The 16,732-nt window shown below is 54.1% G+C and overlaps 2 protein-coding genes across 19 annotated transcripts in view; both read right to left on the bottom strand.

The window, feature by feature from the left end:
* The window catches only part of ARHGAP27 (Rho GTPase activating protein 27), a 30,462-nt gene extending 17,540 nt beyond the window's left edge, over window positions 1-12,922 (bottom strand). For 8 of the 14 annotated variants that reach the window (XR_005055687.2, XR_005055686.2, XR_005055683.2 and 5 more), the window contains exons 1-3: window positions 12,692-12,917; window positions 11,648-11,780; window positions 9,692-10,369 (exon numbers count right to left, since the gene is read on the bottom strand). Coding sequence is in view for 8 of the 14 variants with exons in the window: in XM_036997584.2 (XP_036853479.2) it covers window positions 9,692-10,351 (660 nt within the window). In the remaining 6 variants the exon portion in view is untranslated. Of the gene's footprint in view, window positions 1-9,691; window positions 10,370-11,643; window positions 11,781-12,691 lie in introns of all 14 variants that reach the window. The other 6 variants (XR_005055688.2, XM_036997577.2, XM_036997578.2 and 3 more) reach the window with 6 other exon arrangements.
* Window positions 12,923-13,379: 457 nt separating this feature from the next.
* PLEKHM1 (pleckstrin homology and RUN domain containing M1) overlaps window positions 13,380-16,732 on the bottom strand; it is a 46,270-nt gene continuing 42,917 nt past the window's right edge. For all 5 annotated transcript variants that reach the window (XM_017658802.3, XM_036997569.2, XM_036997573.2 and 2 more), the window contains one exon: window positions 13,380-16,666. In XM_017658802.3, coding sequence (XP_017514291.3) covers window positions 16,555-16,666 — 112 coding nt within the window. In that variant the 3' untranslated portion in view covers window positions 13,380-16,554. The remainder of the gene's footprint in view (window positions 16,667-16,732) is intronic.

The following is a 16,732-nucleotide window of genomic DNA, read 5'->3' on the forward strand; positions in this document are numbered from 1 at the left end:
CAGAGAGGGAGTTGTCCAGAGATTTAAGGGACAATAAAATGCAATACACAGTCCTTGACTGGATCCTGGTTCAAACAAACTGGCTGTGAGAGAACTGTTTTAGGACAATGGGGTAAATTCGACTATGGCTTGGGTAGATATAATAATGTATTATGTTTATGGAGAAACACATTTTTATAAGATACATGCTGAAGCTTTCAGGGGTATGGAATTTATCATTTCTTGGCAAAAGAAGAACATGGCAAATAGCAATTGTTAAATCTAGGTCATAATCATACTCATTTTAATACTATTATTGCTTTTCTGTATGTTTGAAATTTTTCATAATAAAAAGAAAAACATCTCCCTCAAACTCGTTGACTGTTTTGCATCCTCAATGTTTCTGCTCTCCAAGTAGTGAGACATTATTTATTATCTGGAGACAGACTGGCCCTTCCTGCTCTCCCCCAGCCCCACCTATCCCAGACAAAGCTACTTCTTTCCCTTTAAGATACCGCTCATGGGACAAAGATTCTGCAAGCATGGTAGCTAAAACATGGCCTGCTTCTTCCCATCTCCCAACTGCTACCCTCCACTGCCCAAGCCAGGCAGGCGCAGAGGCATCAGGGTGGGCAGGACCGGCTGGCCCCAGAGAGAATGTCTGAGCCCAAGGCTGGAACACGGGAAACCCCAGGGCAACCTGGGCCCGCCATGGCACCCTTAGGGGAGGGCAGGGTGACCCTTGTACCAGACCCCCTTTCTTTTAGGAGCAACAGGGAGTCAAACAGGCAAGCTAAGCACTCTCTGCCCTTAAGACTGGGCACATCAAGGAGGCAGGGAGAATTCTGGCTGGTGTCTTAGCAGGGGCCAGCCCAGCCCACAGACCTGCTGGCAGAACCCACACTTTAGGGACCCCCCTCTCTCATGTGGGGTATGCCAACAGCTCAGCCCAGCCCTGGTGAGCAACGACACATAAACTCCACTCCTCTGACAGCCCAGCGGCTGGAGGGAGGTGGCACGAAGAGAAAAACCAAGGCAGCCGCAGCTACCAGACCCCAGTACAGCTGAGGCCAGGACGGGCCAAAGGGCTGCCCACGCACCCTGGGAGGAAGAGGAACTCATCAGGAAGGGTGACGGGGCAAGTGGATGGCCACCCAGAAAAAAAATAATGAAGGGTAGGCCTGCATCTCACTCTATCCACTCAGATATACCCACAAAAGATCGAAGATTTTGTGGAGCCATAAAAAGACTCAAAGAAAAAAACCATGAGCAAAATCTATATTTAGAAAAGACAAACTTGGTGGTGGGGATTACAACTCATGTAATAGGCAGAGGGCTCTTTTCCCTAGTATATAAAAATCTCCTAGAAATCAGTAAGAAAAGGGCCAATAACTCAATAGAAAAATGGACAAAAGATATAAATAGACCAGAGGCAGAAAAAGAAAAACAAACAGTCCTTAAATAAATGAAAAGACGCTCACTCTCACTGGAAAGAGGAGTGCAAATTCAAGCTACCTTCAGTATTTTACTATCAGATTGGCAGAAAACAAAAATTTGAGGATGCTCCATCGGCAGGGCTGTGGGGGAAAAAAGCAAATAGGTACTGTCATTTGTGCTGGTGGGAGAGCAAATCGCTGTTAAGTCCCAAGGACAGCAATTTGGCAAGTATCTATCATTTACCCTTTGACTCGGCGATTTTCTGGGAGTTATCCTCAGTTTACCTGAACATGCACAAAAGATGATGCATTATAATACTGTTTGTAATAGCAAAAGACGGGAACCAATCCAAGTGTCCATCAACAGAGGACTGGTTAAATGAATCACGATAAATCCCTAAAATGGAAAAGCACATAGCTGTAAGGAGATGGATACCATCCATGCAATCTCCAAGATACACTGTTAAATCAAAAAGGCAAGATAAACCCAACAAGATATAGGACTCTGTGTACTGCATACTACCTTTATGTAGGAGACAGAAAATGAAGTAATCAAATTTGTATACATACTAGTTTGCACTTGTATAAAGAAACTGAAGAATAGAGAAAGAATTAATAAAAGTTGTGACTTTTGAGTTGATTAAGAACAGGGCATGGAAGCAGGTGTATGTGTGAGAATTTTTACTATATACTTTTTAATACTGTTTGATTTTTAAACACGCTGTAGGTGTATTACCTAATTTTTAAAAAGCCCTATTAGCCAGATAGAGAGGCTGGAAAATGTGATTACAACTTGAACAAAAAGTAAGAACTTACAGGGAGATTCAAATGAAGCACAAAAGAAAAGACTACTTCAAAACTTAAATACATCATTGTACTTCTAACTGAAAGAAGATAGTTACTATTGAGACTCAAATTTGTGGTCTGGAAGATCAAGCAGAAGAAATACCTCAACCTCTGAGCAAAAGTACATGGAGATAGAAATAAAGAGGGAAAAGATAAGAAACAGGGAGGGTCTAGTCAGGAGAGCTAACATGCAAATGAAAGAGAAAGTAAGAGACAATAATTACACAACAAATAAATTTCTTTACACAGAAAACAGACTGAATCTGCAGACTGCTAGGACTGTGAGCTCCAGATGGGAGAGCTGAGGAAAAGAATCCCCATCTTGGCACATCCTATAGAACATGGCATGTGATTAGAAATCCCGGGGGAAAAGCAGAAGCCGCCATTTAAATGGAAAGAGTAGCAGGACAAAAGATTAACTGGGAGGGAAAGAGAATCAACAGCAGCCTGACTGCAGTGAAAAGAAACTCACAAGATAAACCAATAAATGCAAAATAAACCATACAAATAAAATCAAGTACAGTGTATCCATTGTTAAAGGAAATATGAACAGATTGAATCATCCCATTAAAAGACACAGTCAACTTAGAGTTAAAAATATAGTAGTATGATATATACAAGAAAACACTTTTTATAAAATGATAATGGTTGAAAATAGGATACCGAGAGATACCAGCAAAAAACTAAACAAAATAAAATAAAATAAAATAAAAGTAAGAGTGGCTATGTTAATAACAAAGAGGTGGAATTTCAGGTTAAAATAAAGAATGCAATGGAACGAAAGGCACAACCTGTGATGACAGAACAGTCAAAATCTGTATTTTCCCAGTAAGCATTGTCTTCAATACAAAAAGCAACAACTATTAAAAGTAGAAGAAGAATTTTATGGAAAAAATTTGAGCGGGAGGTTTTCTAAACCTCTATCAGAATCAGAGTAAAAGACAGGGAAAAAAAAGTATACAAAGGAAATGCAAGTTTGAATAATATAATCAACAAATTTGATTTGATACATATGGAACCTTATATCCTTTAAGTAGAAAATACACAATTTTTCTATCTACGAAAAACTTCAGAAAATCACATGGTCACAAAGAAATCCATAAATAAATTTTAAAGTGGAGATTTTACAATCTAGGGGAAAAAATGTTTTCCTAGTAAAATATAAAATAGCCAAAGTTAAGTGGAGAACCGAAAATTTGAAAAGACCAATTAACATTGATGAGGAAAAAGTCTGCCATTGAAAAAGCACCAGGTCCACAGGGTTTCATGGAGGAGGCTGAATTGTAGAAACCTTTTAGATTCACCTCCGACCTCACCTTCCTGGCCAAGGGGCAATCCTGGATTCCCTCTGGCTGGCAAGACCCTGGTGGGGGGACTCCTCCAATGTTCCCATAGCGCCCGGCAGGTGAGGGAAAAATCACCACATAACCGTCAGCACACTGTGGCACCCCTATGTCTGTAAAACTCCCCAACACAGGATGGAAATAAACCAAAATGCTAACAGTCAGTAGATTGAAATCCTCTCCTAGCCATTAGCCAAACATTTGTAATGGGGGCAAATTATTTTTATAGCGGGGATGGTAATTTACCATTCAGACAAGGTGAGGTGTACCCTAGTTTGCTGATAAGGAAGGCAGGCGGCTGGGGGGATCTGCAGTGGGCTCCTTCTGGCACTTGGCTTGTCTCTCCCCACCAAGCTGGCCCAGACCCCAGGACAGACAGGGAGGCCTAGACAGGGACCTGATGCCCCACGGTGGACCTCCATCCAGGGGAAGGGGAGGATGGCAGCACCGAGGAGTCCTGCAGGCCTCACCTTGCCTAGGCGGCAGCTCTGGGAATCCCCTCAACACCAGAATCCTTCCTCAATTTGGAAACAGTCTTCGTTATTTTAGCAAGAACCCCTATGCCTGAGGCCCAGGCCTGGAAGCCCCATTTCCCTAGACACCAACCAACATTAACTGTCCCTTCACTCCTGGACACTGGCGTGGAACCCTGGCCACGTTTTCTGGTTATCAGCTATCCCTGGTCATGGTGGTGGGCTTTCTTGTCCCCTGGCACTGCCAGCCATCGGGCAGGCATTCATTACAGCCTCCCCTGCTGGACACAGACAGCTCTAGGAAGAGCAAGGGAAATAGACCAAGAGTGAGGCCAGCTGCTGGGGCTCAGGGAGGAAGCGGGGAGGCAGGTGGGCTGGCCACAGGCGGTCTCAGGAGGGAACCTCAGACTGAGAGGTGAATAATGAAACCGAGACTCAGGGAAGACTGCCTGGGGAAATGGGCCACCCTGGGCCTGCAGGGTAGAGGTTGCTCCTCTCTGCCCTGGGAGTTGGGGGGGCTTTTGGTGGCTGGAATGTGGGGTGAAGTTATGGTAGGGGGCTACCCAAGAGCCTGCTCTTTCACAAGCCAGGTCATAGTCTGGGCAGTGGGGCCTCTGGGTCAGCCCGGGGCTGCAGGTGAGTCACTGGAAGGGAAAGTTCAGGCCAGATGTGAAGAAACCAGCTGGGCCACCCCAGGGCGCTGCCCTCTGCAGGGTTGGGGATGGGGGGAGTTGTTGGGAAGAGGAATCAGGACAAGGAGATTCACTGGACCCTCTGCTTAGCCTCAGCAATCCTGCTCTTGCCAGGCCCCCTTTCCACAAGGCCCCTGGCCTCCAAAGGGGGTACCGGGTGGGTCTGCCCAAAGCCAGTTCCTTTATCTCAGCTGCCTGGGGCTGCCGTAGGAGCGCGGGAGTTTGCCCAGGGAGAGCATGCCAGGCCGGGTATCCAGAGAGGAGGGCCATCATCAGTGGGTGTTAGTAGGGTACAGGAAAGACCGATGGGGAGTTGGGAGGGAGGAGAGAGCGTGGGAAAGCTGCTGCAGCGCTCGCCCTCAACCCCAGGGGCCCAACTCCATTCCCAGCTGAAGGGTCACTCACAGTTCCCAGCCGAGGACGAAAGGAAAGAGGGCCCTGGGGCTCCTCCCGGTCCAGGCCCCCTGCTCCGGTGAGGTGCCTCTGGGCTGTTTACAGAAGAGGCTGCAGAGGCCAGACTATAACTCCTTCCTCCCTGTGGCCAATGCCCCGAAAGCAGGGGCGGGCTCCAGTCCAGATGGCCAGTCTGGGCCTCCCCACCTCTGAGGCCATGGGGCGGGGATAATGACCACACCTTGAAATCCCCAGTCACGATGGCCCCTCCCCCAGGCTGGGGAGGAGTCTCAGAGGCCCCTTCCTCACCCAGCTCCTCCTCAGACGGGGCAAGGGTCAGGTAGAGTGCTCAGGCCTCCCTCCCTCTCTCCTCCATCTCTCCCTCCTTGGAGTGCATGCTCTGCCCTGTCCTGGGCACCGTGCTGCACCCTCGGCTGCAGAGAGCAAGGCTAGGGTTTGGAACTCATGCCTCCAGGGCTGGGCACACACGGGAAGCTCAGAAAAGTGAACATTGGTTTGCCTTCAGCTTGTAGAGTCCTTGCTTAGGGGAACAGCAAGGCCACCTGGCTGAGACTGAGGCCAGGGTGGGGTTTGGGGTCAGGAAGACTGGAACTGACCCAGACACAGCCACCTCCTGGCTGGGTGACTTTTGGCTAATTACTAAACCTCTCTGAACCTCTGTACTCAAGACAAATTGGGATACCCATGCCTGCCTTCCTGGGGCTTGGAGGATGAGCCTTTTGGTGAGAGCCCACAGGACCATTAGCCCCTCTGGGACAGGATCATGTCATGTCCTACCATAGTTTGTGTCCTCAGGGTCCAGCAAAGTGACCACCACATACCAGGTGAGCATTACGTGCTAGGCGAGTGAGCAGTGAATGACAAGGATGTAAAATGCCTTACGGTGTAAAGGCTCCTCTTCCAGGGTGGGTGGTGGGCTCCCTGCATCTGCTGATTGTTCTGCCCATCTCACCGCCCTCCCCCTTGTCAGTGGCTCATGGACTGGACACTGACCCCACCCTCCCCATGACCCTATGTCATCTGCATCCTCACATCCTTGCCCCTGTGCAGAGGAAGCCAGTCCCCCCCACCCCCTGCTCAGGGTCCCTCCCTCACTCCTTTCTCCACTTACTCACCACCCCCAGCCTCCCAGCTCCCTGTCTGCCATTTGCTTAGATTCAGGGTAGCCTCCACCTCAACCACAGACCACAGCATCTGTCCCTTCACTAACAAGCTTTGGAGAGTTGTCTACACTCTTTGTCCACATCCTCACTTCATTCCTCTGACCCTCTGCCTTCAGCAACCCGCTTGACCAGTTCCTGATAAGGTAGCTGCTGATCTTCTGGTACCCGTTTCCAATAAATGTTTGATGGCCTTTACCCAACTTCCCCTTTTTTCTGGATACTTCTAGCCTTCTGGGCTAGCACTCTCCTGCTTTTCCTCCTTGTCCCTTGACTATCACTTCCTCTTGGGCTCCTCTTCCCTCCCTTTGTCTATCACCCAAATGTGGTGGGCCCGGGCCCCAGGGCAGTCTCAGTGCCCCTGTTCCCACTCTCCCCATACCCATGGCTCCACCATCACACGCTGAAGGCCTTTTCCTAGGCAGCAGGCCCAGCTCTCCCGCTGCCTTCTGGCCCCAGCCTCTTTCCTCCACTGGCATCTCCCCATTGTCCCCTGCCGCAAACAGCCCACTGTCTACCCAGGTGTGTAGACTGGGAGGCTGAAATTCATCCTGACTCCCCTCCCACCCCCCTCAGCCCCTCAGCCGCCAGGTCCTGCCAAGTCTACCCCACGAATCTTCCCTCATCACTGCAGGCCTGGGAGACCACGAAGGTCCTCTGCCATTCTCAAAGGCCCACCACAAGGGTCTTTTCTCAACCCCACTCCCTTCTCTGCTGAGAGCCTTCCAATGGCTGCAAGACAAAGTCCAAATTCCTGGCGAGAGCCCATGAGGCTCTGCCTAGCTAGGCACCACCCACTCCCCACCAGAGCCCCCTTTCCTGAGCCCCAGCTACACAGGGTAGAGGTGGGCTGCAAGGCCCCAAAGGTGCCACATCATCTTGAACCTCCCCCCTGCCCATGCTCCATAGCACCCTGAGTGTAGCTCTATCACAGACATACTGTGCCAGGCTGGATGGGGGCATCTGTCTCCTCCTGCCAGCCTCCTGACCCAGACAGTGAGCACCCACCAGCTGGGGCTGTGCCTCCTGGTGCTCAGCAGGTGTCCAGTCAACTCAGGCTCAGTGAGGAAGCAAATGGGGTGGGGGGAGGGTAGGCACTGCCTCTCCTGCTTCCTCCAAGAAGAAAACAGGCAGGCTCACCTTTCAGGAAATTCCTTCTTGAAATGCGACCTCAAACAACGAAGAGCAGAGTGCGGTTTCCTTCCTGGGAGAAACCAATTCCCCTCCCCCAGATTTTCTCAGGGAAGGGGTACCAGGGAGACTCACAGCTGACACTTGAATAGAGCCAGTCACAGGGAGTGGGTTATTATACCGATTACACAGGGAGGAACCTGGGCCAGAAATGCTCAGCCACTTCTTGAGGCTACACAGTGAATCAGCACTGGAAGTGAGACAAGGCAGAGCCTCTCAGCCAAAACCCGTATCTCTGGGAGGGGTCCTAGTTCCTCCCTGTGCAAGCACTACCCCCACTGTCACCTGTGTGTCCCCCGCAACACACACACACATTCACACACACTGCAATGCTGGGAGCTGGGGGAAGGAGGGGCAAATACTACAGGACAGTGGCCTTGGCTGCAGGGTGATTTCTCTACCCAGGAGGGTGAGCTACCGGGTGGTGTCCCCTGGGAAGACCTGTAGAGCCTGGCTTATGGGTAAGGGGGCTGTCGCCCCTCCTCCCTTGTCAACACACTCTTTGCACATGCTCTGCACCAGGACCTGTGCTTGGACGCAGGGCTTCAGGGGGCAAGGCCAGTCCCCCAACTTGTGTAGGAGTGCACCTCCAAGGAGCAAATGTGGAGCGGCCCGGGAATGCGCTGCCAAGAGCCTGCCCAGGAAACAGAGGGGCGCGGGGGGAGAGAAGCGCGGGCATCCAGTCGTCTATCCCACAGAAGCCAAGGGGCACGAGGATCCCACCCCAACCCGTCGGCCGAGTCCGGGTCCGCGTCCCCGCCCGCCGGATGCTATTCTCCGCCCTGGCCATAAGGGGGCGGGCTGCACCTGCAGAAACAACTAAGGCAGTGCAGGCCTGGGGGAAAAGATAGCATACGCGACCCTATCCAGTCTTGACAGATCGCCTTCTACGCGCCAAACACATCCATTCCTCACCTCATTAAAGGCGCTTAACAACCCTAATATTTAGGTATTGCCCTGCATTTACACACGAGGACACTGGCACTGAGAGAACTAAAGTACTTTGTCAGCAGCTGGCAGATGACTCAGTAGAGTCAAATTCGAATCTCTGTAGCCTCAAATCCTAAACTCTTTGCACTATAGTCAGACGGGACAGAGAGAAGACCCAGGAGCTGGCAGACAGGCATGGTGCCTCCTTTTTCTGAGCAGCCCAGACAGTCCTGGCAAGTGACAGGTATCAATGCTTATTATAATTACATCAAGTTCAAAGGAAAAAATCAAAGACTCACAAGCTTCAGGGAATCATCCATTCATGCTCCCGCCCCACTTTGAGCCAAAGGACAAATTGAGTCCCCTAGAGAGGAAGTAAATTGCCAATAATTACCCCATCTGGTGACAGTTGTCAGGAGTTTGTGCATTCTACCACCAATACCCCCTCACCTGACTGCCAGAAAATTTCCTAAAGTTCAAGATGTCAGGGCCGCCCGCAGGATTCTGAGGATGTAAGAGTGTTTTAAAAGCGTGCTCTATTTTCGATTCTCCAAATTAACATAACTGGATTCTAAACGGAAAAAAACACCCACAATACAACTGGATTTCTTTCTGAAACAAACTAATCAAAAGTTTAAAAAAAAAAAGGAACTGAAATGTTGGAAGTAGCCAAAAAGGGAAGCAGAGCCCGGACTTTCACATCCATTATCTTGTCTGACCCCCCAAGCTCCTATGAGAAAGGCAAGGCTGGTAGCGCCGACTGCAGTCCACAATCCCCTCTTCACTACCCAGATGCATTTCGTAATGGTTCGGATTTTAGAAAGGTAACAGGGCGCACACACCTGCCATACGTTACAGAATGCTCCCAACAAGGCTTGGGGCCTCACTCTGCCATCAAGTTCATTTGTATTTCTGTAGGAAAACCTGAATATTCGTACTAAATGGGATGAATAAAGACCATCAACGGCCTCACAGAGAGGTTCAAGTAAAATCTTGCTACCAATTGAGTTAACGAAAACCCTCTGGGCTCCCGAGAGCTTTGGCGTTTCGGAATTTCAGGTAAGAGACTGCAAGCCTGTATTTCTCTCATTTAGTGGTTTTGGAGAGTGAGGCTCGGTGTGAGGGAGCTCATCCAGAGCCGACGGACACTGCTGCGCCACAGCGAGCCGGACGCTAGGCCGAATGGGTCTCCTCGCGCCTCCCCGCTCCCAGCTGCCAGCGGCGTACCTGCTTCGGGCGCTCCTCCTGAGGCGAGCCGCGAGGGTCCCGGGCAACCTTGCGGACATTCTCGGAGTCGCTGCGCGCCAGGGGGCGCGGGCACACCCAGGAGCCAGCCACGCTGCAGGCCTTGGCGCGGCCCCCGCTCCCGAGGAGGCCGGCTGGGGGCGTGGCGGTGGAGCGCGCCAGGTCGTCCAGTGACTGCGCGGGCCGCACGGGCTTCGCGGGCCTCGTGTACAGGCAAGCCGGCAAGCCAGGCGCTATGCTGCTGTGCTGGGTCGCGGTGCCGCGCCGCGCAGGGCCGCACAGGGAGCCCGCGCGGCCCCGGCGCCCGATGGGCGCGCCGTCGGGGCCCGCTGACGCGGGCGCGCTCACGAAACAGTAGTTGTAAGAGAGCGGTTCCGGGGCTGCGGGGCCCTGGTGGGGCATGGGCGGAGCCGGGGCGGTGGCAGGGTCGCAGAGCGCCGGCAGCTCGCGCACGTACTGAGCGGGGAGGTAGAAGGGGCGGCCACCAGGCTCGCTACGGACGTGCCACCAGTGCTCGGTGCTGCGGCGCAGCAGCCGGTAGCGCTCGTTGGGCTGGATGGCGACACGGCGCCCGTCCTTGCCGGTATACTCGAAAGGATGCTCCACCAGCACGTACACGTCCCCTTCGACGGACGCCGCCATCGCGGCGGCGGCGTTTCCCTGTGGGCAACAATAAGGGGCACCGGGGTCAGGGCCACCTGGCCAGAGATGCACCGCACTCAGGGGACGCAGGACCTGGGTCTGAGTCCCCATGCTGCACTCCTCGAGTGCGTTCGGGCCTCGGTTTTCCTATCTTTAGAACGGAGGACTTGGACAAAATAATCTAAAAAATTTTCATTCTCACACTCAATAATGGGATTATGACCACCCTTTGATTCTGTGGCTTTGACTGCAACATTTGAGCCTCGCTTCAGGTTGTGGGTAATAATGGTCTAACTTTACAGCCAGGGAAGCCTCGATTTAAAGAAATGGAGTGACTGCCAATGAGAAAGTCGACACCAAATTTGCCAAAAAAGTTGGCTGGGCCTCAGTTTCCCCGTCTGTGAAGTGAAAAGAACAGCCCATTCCTCCCGCCCCCTCCTGAAGCCTCTAGCCCTCAGGGAATCGGTGTCCCCGAAGCCTCTTCCTTCCAGGGGTCTGCGCCCCGGGCCCGCTGGGTCAGGGTTGGGGAGCTCAGGGAGCGGCCCTCACGCCTCTCTACTCTGGGAGTGTCTCTTTCTCGCTTAGTCCAAGGGCCTTGGCGTAAGGGTCCGTGACTGCCAAGGCGGGGGAACCGGTTCTCTAGGTTTCTCTTTCCTTCCCCAGCGGCATAGCCACAGACGTGAACCTAGAGCCCGGCCCGCCCAGACCGGTCCTCACCGCCCCCTGCTCTCCAGCTCCCACCTCCGTTTCCCAAGAGAGGCTGGGCCCTCGCGGCCTGCCCACCTGTCTTGTGATTTTTACATTGCCCCATAGAGAATGCACTTTACCCTTTCGGTGTCCCCAGGGCCCCCCAAAGCTTTCCTGGGTGATCACCACCCACTCCCCTTCACGCCGACGCAACCTGGCTCCTGGTATGTTGGGGGAGGGGGTCAGAGCCTAACTGAATTAACCTGTGTCCCTCATAAAAGAGTCGGTGACCTCCAGAAGTGGCTGGTTTCTCCAGACCTTTACAGTGAACACACCTCCTGCCCTACAAAGGTGGCCCCGGACTAGCAGCTCGGAGCTCGGTAGCTTCTGAGGCCGAGGGACAAAGGAACAGGGTCCAGCCCCGGGGAACACAGCCCTACTCTTACTTTCTCAAGCTTGCCTCCATGGAGGAAGGGGGTGTAAACTGAGTCACTAAGCATACTGGGCCCTGGAGGCAACGTCCCTGAGCGGCCGGGAGCTGAACCAAGAAAACCCCAGCGAGGACAGCCCTTGTCGCCACCTTTCCTTGGACCCCCGCCACTCACTCACGTTGGCAGGGCGAGTCTCAGGGAGCCCATGGGCTGGATGGGCGGAACCGGAGAATGGGTGCAGGTTAGGTCCCTGCCATGTCCTTGGGCGGGGCTTCCAAGCGCTAGGCTGGAGAGACCTCTGGGAGCAGGAGCTGGCAAGGGGAGCAAGACGGAGAGGGACGCTCAAAAGGAATGCCCCCAAACTCCAAAGCAGCTGTGTCTGGGAGGGGCGAGGAGGAGCCTAAGTCTGCCTGGGTCGGTGGGGACACTGGGGGCGGGGCCCGGAGCCAGAGATGGCATGAGGGAGGGGCAAGGGTCGGAAAGGCTGCGACTGAAGGGACGCTGGCGGGTCGCGAGCTGAACCCAGGGAAAGTAGGGCTCCGCCCCCGCCTCTCCTGCCCGCCACGCGGGATTTGTCGTCCGAAAGCCTCTGCGTCCCCCGGGCGCGCTGCTCTGGGACTGCTCGACCTGAGCTCGTAGTCTCGCCAGGGCGTTCCCACTCCGAGGAGGCCATCTGCACCCTGAATCACCAACTACGAGCCCTTTTCAGCTGGTTTGCAGGCACTGCCAACTCCTGGCCCACCTCCGCCCACCACAGGCCTATCCTCGCCGAGCTTGACCCGCCTGGAAAGCCTCCGAGCAGAGTTCCCACTGCAGGGATGCCCACCGGAGCGCAGGGTCTCGGGCTGGGTGGGGAGGTGACCCGGACCTCGGCTCCTTCCCCGATATTAGGGGAGTAAGGAGAAGGGGAGGGATGGGGGGAGCAGGAGGTGCCCTGCGCGCCCGCTGCCCGGGCGACGCGAGCCACAGCGGCGCTAAGGCCTGGGTAGTTGCTGGGGGTCTGTGCCTGGGCCCCTGTCGCCCCCGGACGGAGGGCAGCCTTTGCATCCCCCTTCCTCCTGGGGGATAGGGGGTGGGGCGGCAATCTGTCCAACTCAGCCCTCCTCCTGAGCCCGCGCAGCTCCCGCCTAGCGCGGTGCGAAGGGGAGCAGGCGCATGTTGCTCACGGGTGATGACCTGCCACCTGCGGCACCCCGCTCCCCACCCTCAGCTCTTCACCCACCACCCGGTCCGGTCCGGTCCAGCCCCGGCACCTCAGGGTGTCCGCTCGCTGGCCTCGCCTCCACTTGTCCCGCAGGCGCGCATGGGCTTGGCGTCCGAGGCTCCCTCCTCCACCGCCCAGCTCCCGCGCTACCCGGTTTCCTGTTCAACAATACAGCGAGGGAGGCACCAGCGGAGAGCGCCCGGCAGAACTTCCTCTCGGGCTGGGGCTGGGCTACGGCTGTGAGAGACAATCCCCGGTGTCCTGGCTTCCTGTCCGCTCTGGGTCGGGCCAGCACCCCAGGGGCAGAGACGCCACCCCCTCTCCCTGCACCTCCCGGCATCCCGGGCCACACCTGGCTGTCTCCTGGAGGTGAAGGCAGCAAGGCCAGGATGGTGGAGTGAGGGGCAAGGGAGCTTCCTCACCAACTTCTGGCCAGATTTCCCTCCCACTGCTTGATTCCGGCCCCCCAACCCCTGAATCTTTGCTGGGGAGGAGGGCCATCCTCCAATCTGTCCATAGTGTGAGCTGAAAGCAGCCTCCAGGGGTTGGACTCAAGATCCTTCCTTATCTCTGCATGTTTTTTTCCCTCTAAACTAGGGACAGTAATGCCTACTTCAAAGGATTGTTAATCCTTTGGGAAGATTAAATGAGATGCACAGTATTATTTAATATATTATCACATTAAGAACACACATTGTATTAGTTATTATCACTACTTTTATTATGAGATGCGCCACCCTCCTCCTTGGGGTTGGATTGAGGTCTCCAACCCCTGCAGCCTCCTTTAGGAAGGAGGAGGAGGAAGAGAGAAACAGGTGTGTCCTCAGCAGCACCCTGCTGAGGATGGAGGCGGAGTCCAGAGGCAGGGCAGCACCCACAGCACTTGCCCCCAGCCCTCTGCTGGGCCTGCTTTTCCCCAGCACTGCCACCTGGTTCCTCTTGTCTCCTCCAAGCCTGCCACCTACTGCCCTGGAGCAAAGTTGGGTTCATGGCATGAGCAGTGGGTGCACCCTTGTAGGCTGAAAGGTTTTTCAAGGTCAGGAAACTGCAGACCTGAATGTCTGCAGGTCCGTTTTCCTGCAACTGCCTTCCCTTGGAATTAGTCTCTGTTCTTCTGTCCTGACAATGGGCAGTGGTGGCTTCCCCATGCAGCCCCCCCACCCCCACCCGCCCTGGGCTTCTGGAACTTGAGAGGAAGGTCAGCAGCCAAATAAAGGCCACTTAGAGCCCTAAAGCCGTAAGCGCTGACTGGGCCTCTGTTCACACAGCCTTTCCTTCCAGAGCCCCTTCTCCCGCTCTGGATAACCCAGTGGGAGAGCGCCAAGGTTTCACACATTCCGGTGTCAGGGGTCTGTGCTTTCACATTTAAAGCACAGGAAAGAAGCCATCGAGGTGGAATGTCAGGCATCAGCTTCTATTGTTACATATGCATGCCTGTGAGTAAACCTCCCAAAAGGCCCTGAAATCCTATCCCACAGGGGCCTGACTCCTAGAAGTGCCAAGGGTGGGGTATAGACTTTCCCTCTTCTCCATACCCACTCCTGGCACACAAGCCCCCAGCTTTGCAAATGTTTACCACTAACCCCTCTCCAGGCTTCCCCTGTGCCTAGGGATTGACTAACAAGAGTAGGGGGCCTCTCAGATGCTGATGGAAGGCCCATGGGCTTCCCCAATCAGCACAGCATTTGGATTCAGAAGCCAGACCAGAGATTAGAAAGATCAGGTCTTTACTGCAAAGTCATTCAAAAATCACATGACAGCAATTCCTTCAAGATGCCATAAAGCACTTCCTAGAGCAGGGGCCCCTCACTAGAAACAGTTTATTGCATAAGACATTTAAAAAATAGTGTGGGCATTACTGAGGTTCAACCTCACTTTCCGTTGGACGTGAGGGGGTAAAAGCCAACTCATCTTTAAGTATTAGCAGCATCTTGGTAATGCAGAGAGGGTCACCTCTAATGCTACTGATCCCCTGGAGGGCAGGGGGTGAGGTGGGGTAGGCCCCCCAACCAAAGTGAGCTCCTGCAGAGCTTCACTCCTGCTGCCTCCTAGGGCATCTTCTGGAATACAGAATATGCCCACAGGCCCAAGGAAACAGGGTTGGGCTCAGGTGCCACTGCCCACTGCCAGAGCCTGCCAATTTAGGGACCTGGGGCAGTTCCAGCTCTGATCAGGCTGTGTGTGGTAGAGCATTAATGCCGGCTATGGGGGAGGAGGGTGGGGACAAGGACCCACTTCCCAGTTTAGGAGGTTTTGGTGTGCTGGGCATAGGTGTGCACCATCTTCCATGGTGGGGACAGAGAAGCTGTGTGGCAGCTGCCCCCCTCCCCCACCTGCCTACCACCTCCTCTATCTATTGCACAATATATCCAGCTCCACAGGGCTGGGCAGGTGACTCAGCAGCCAAGTCACCCCAAGGGAGAGGTGGGAGTACGCTCATCTCTTGACAATGATAGGCAATCTCTACCCCCAGTCCACGCTGAGAACAGACAGGATGGCCGAGGACCTCAGGGCTGAAGGGGGCCTACTGGGTCCTGAAAAGGTGGGAGAAGGCAGCAGGGAAATAACATCCAGATTCCCCCCAAACTATAGAGTCTAAACATTACTTTAAAAACAATTCACAGCTCCCCCACCCCAAAAATCCTTTCAAAAGGCAATCGTGCTTAGGTGAAATTTCCAGTCTCTGGCAGTGCTCTTCCTGGGCCAGTCCAGCAAGCTTTGTGAATTCATGGCTTTGTAAACTGAGGCTGAGCATCCTTCCACAAGGGTGGCTTCTTCTGCATGTCCCTGCCCATCTCAGCAGCAGGGCTGGCACTCTGTGGAAGGGCAGGGGGTACGTGCTCTACAGTGTGGGGCCTGGCAGTCACGGTGCCCGAGGCTGGCCCCTGGCCCTGGCTTACTGCCCTGTGGGCCTAGCAAGGGGCAGTCGGGTAGGCTGCGTCCCCTTTGAGTGTCTGCAGTAGTGCCCTGCCCATCTGGCTTCTGGTCTGTGGGAGGAGGGAGAAGGGCATGGGGCCGAGGGGTGGGCAAGATGCTGACTCTTCCCTGGACCAAGGAGGGCTCAAAGTGCTAACAGTGCGGCTGAGTCATCCCCCTTCTCCTGCTGGGACCAAGAGCCCAGGCTATGGAACAGCCAGGGGTTCTGTCTCAGAGAAAGGTGATGGGCTTTTCAGGGGAGCAGGATGGAGCAGGGAGAAAGAGGAGAGGGAGAGAAAGAGGGTGGTTATCAGGTGACCCCACTGGCCTAGGCAGTGCGGCAAACTGCACTTCAGGCGGCAGCCAGCACCCACCGCGGGTGAAGGAAAGGCATCCTGTCTAGCTGACAGGCTCTGTCCCAGCGGCAGCCTGCCTGCCCAGCCACCCGCCTGCCTGTAGGCAAATGCTCTCACACGTTTGCTCAGGCTGAGTATGCCTGGATTTCCTGGGTGACTTATGTAGGGTCAGGAATAAAAAAATATTTTCTGTTGAAATAGGAAGGGAAAAAAACCCACCTTAAAAAACTAGACCTTTAAATCAGGAATGTGTAATTGAAAATGCACCCCAAGTCTTTTACCACAGTGTTAAACAGCCCTGATGGAGATAACATCAGTGAGGTGAGCTGGTTAGCACAAAGCTCCCCTCCTCCTCCACCTGGGACAGGGGCATTGGGTTGCCTACAACCTCCCAGGGCAGATAGGTGGTGAGGGGACTGGGGCACATCTTCACGGGCTTCCTGGGCTTCCTTGGAAGGCTTGAGCTCTGATCACATCCAAGAGTCTTCTTGCCAAGGCAGACAGCCATGATATCTTGTGGGAACGGGAGTAGCCGGGCTGAGGGCAAACCCAGCTGGGATGACTGGGCTGAACCCCATCCCACAGTCTCCGTGGGGACAGGGTACTGGGTTAGGTGAGAGCATTCTGCTCTTGGTACTTGCGTCGGCGGGCACAGCGGGGACAGCCCTTCTTCACCACTGCCTGGCAGCTCTGGTGGAACACGGTCTTGCATTCATCACACCTGGGAGAGAGTGGCCAGTGCGGCTTGTGCTAGGGGTTCTGAGGCCACCCTAGGCCTGAGGCTGGC

This window comes from Manis javanica, chromosome 4 (genome assembly GCF_040802235.1).
Source record: "Manis javanica isolate MJ-LG chromosome 4, MJ_LKY, whole genome shotgun sequence".
NCBI classification, from domain to species: domain Eukaryota; kingdom Metazoa; phylum Chordata; class Mammalia; order Pholidota; family Manidae; genus Manis; species Manis javanica.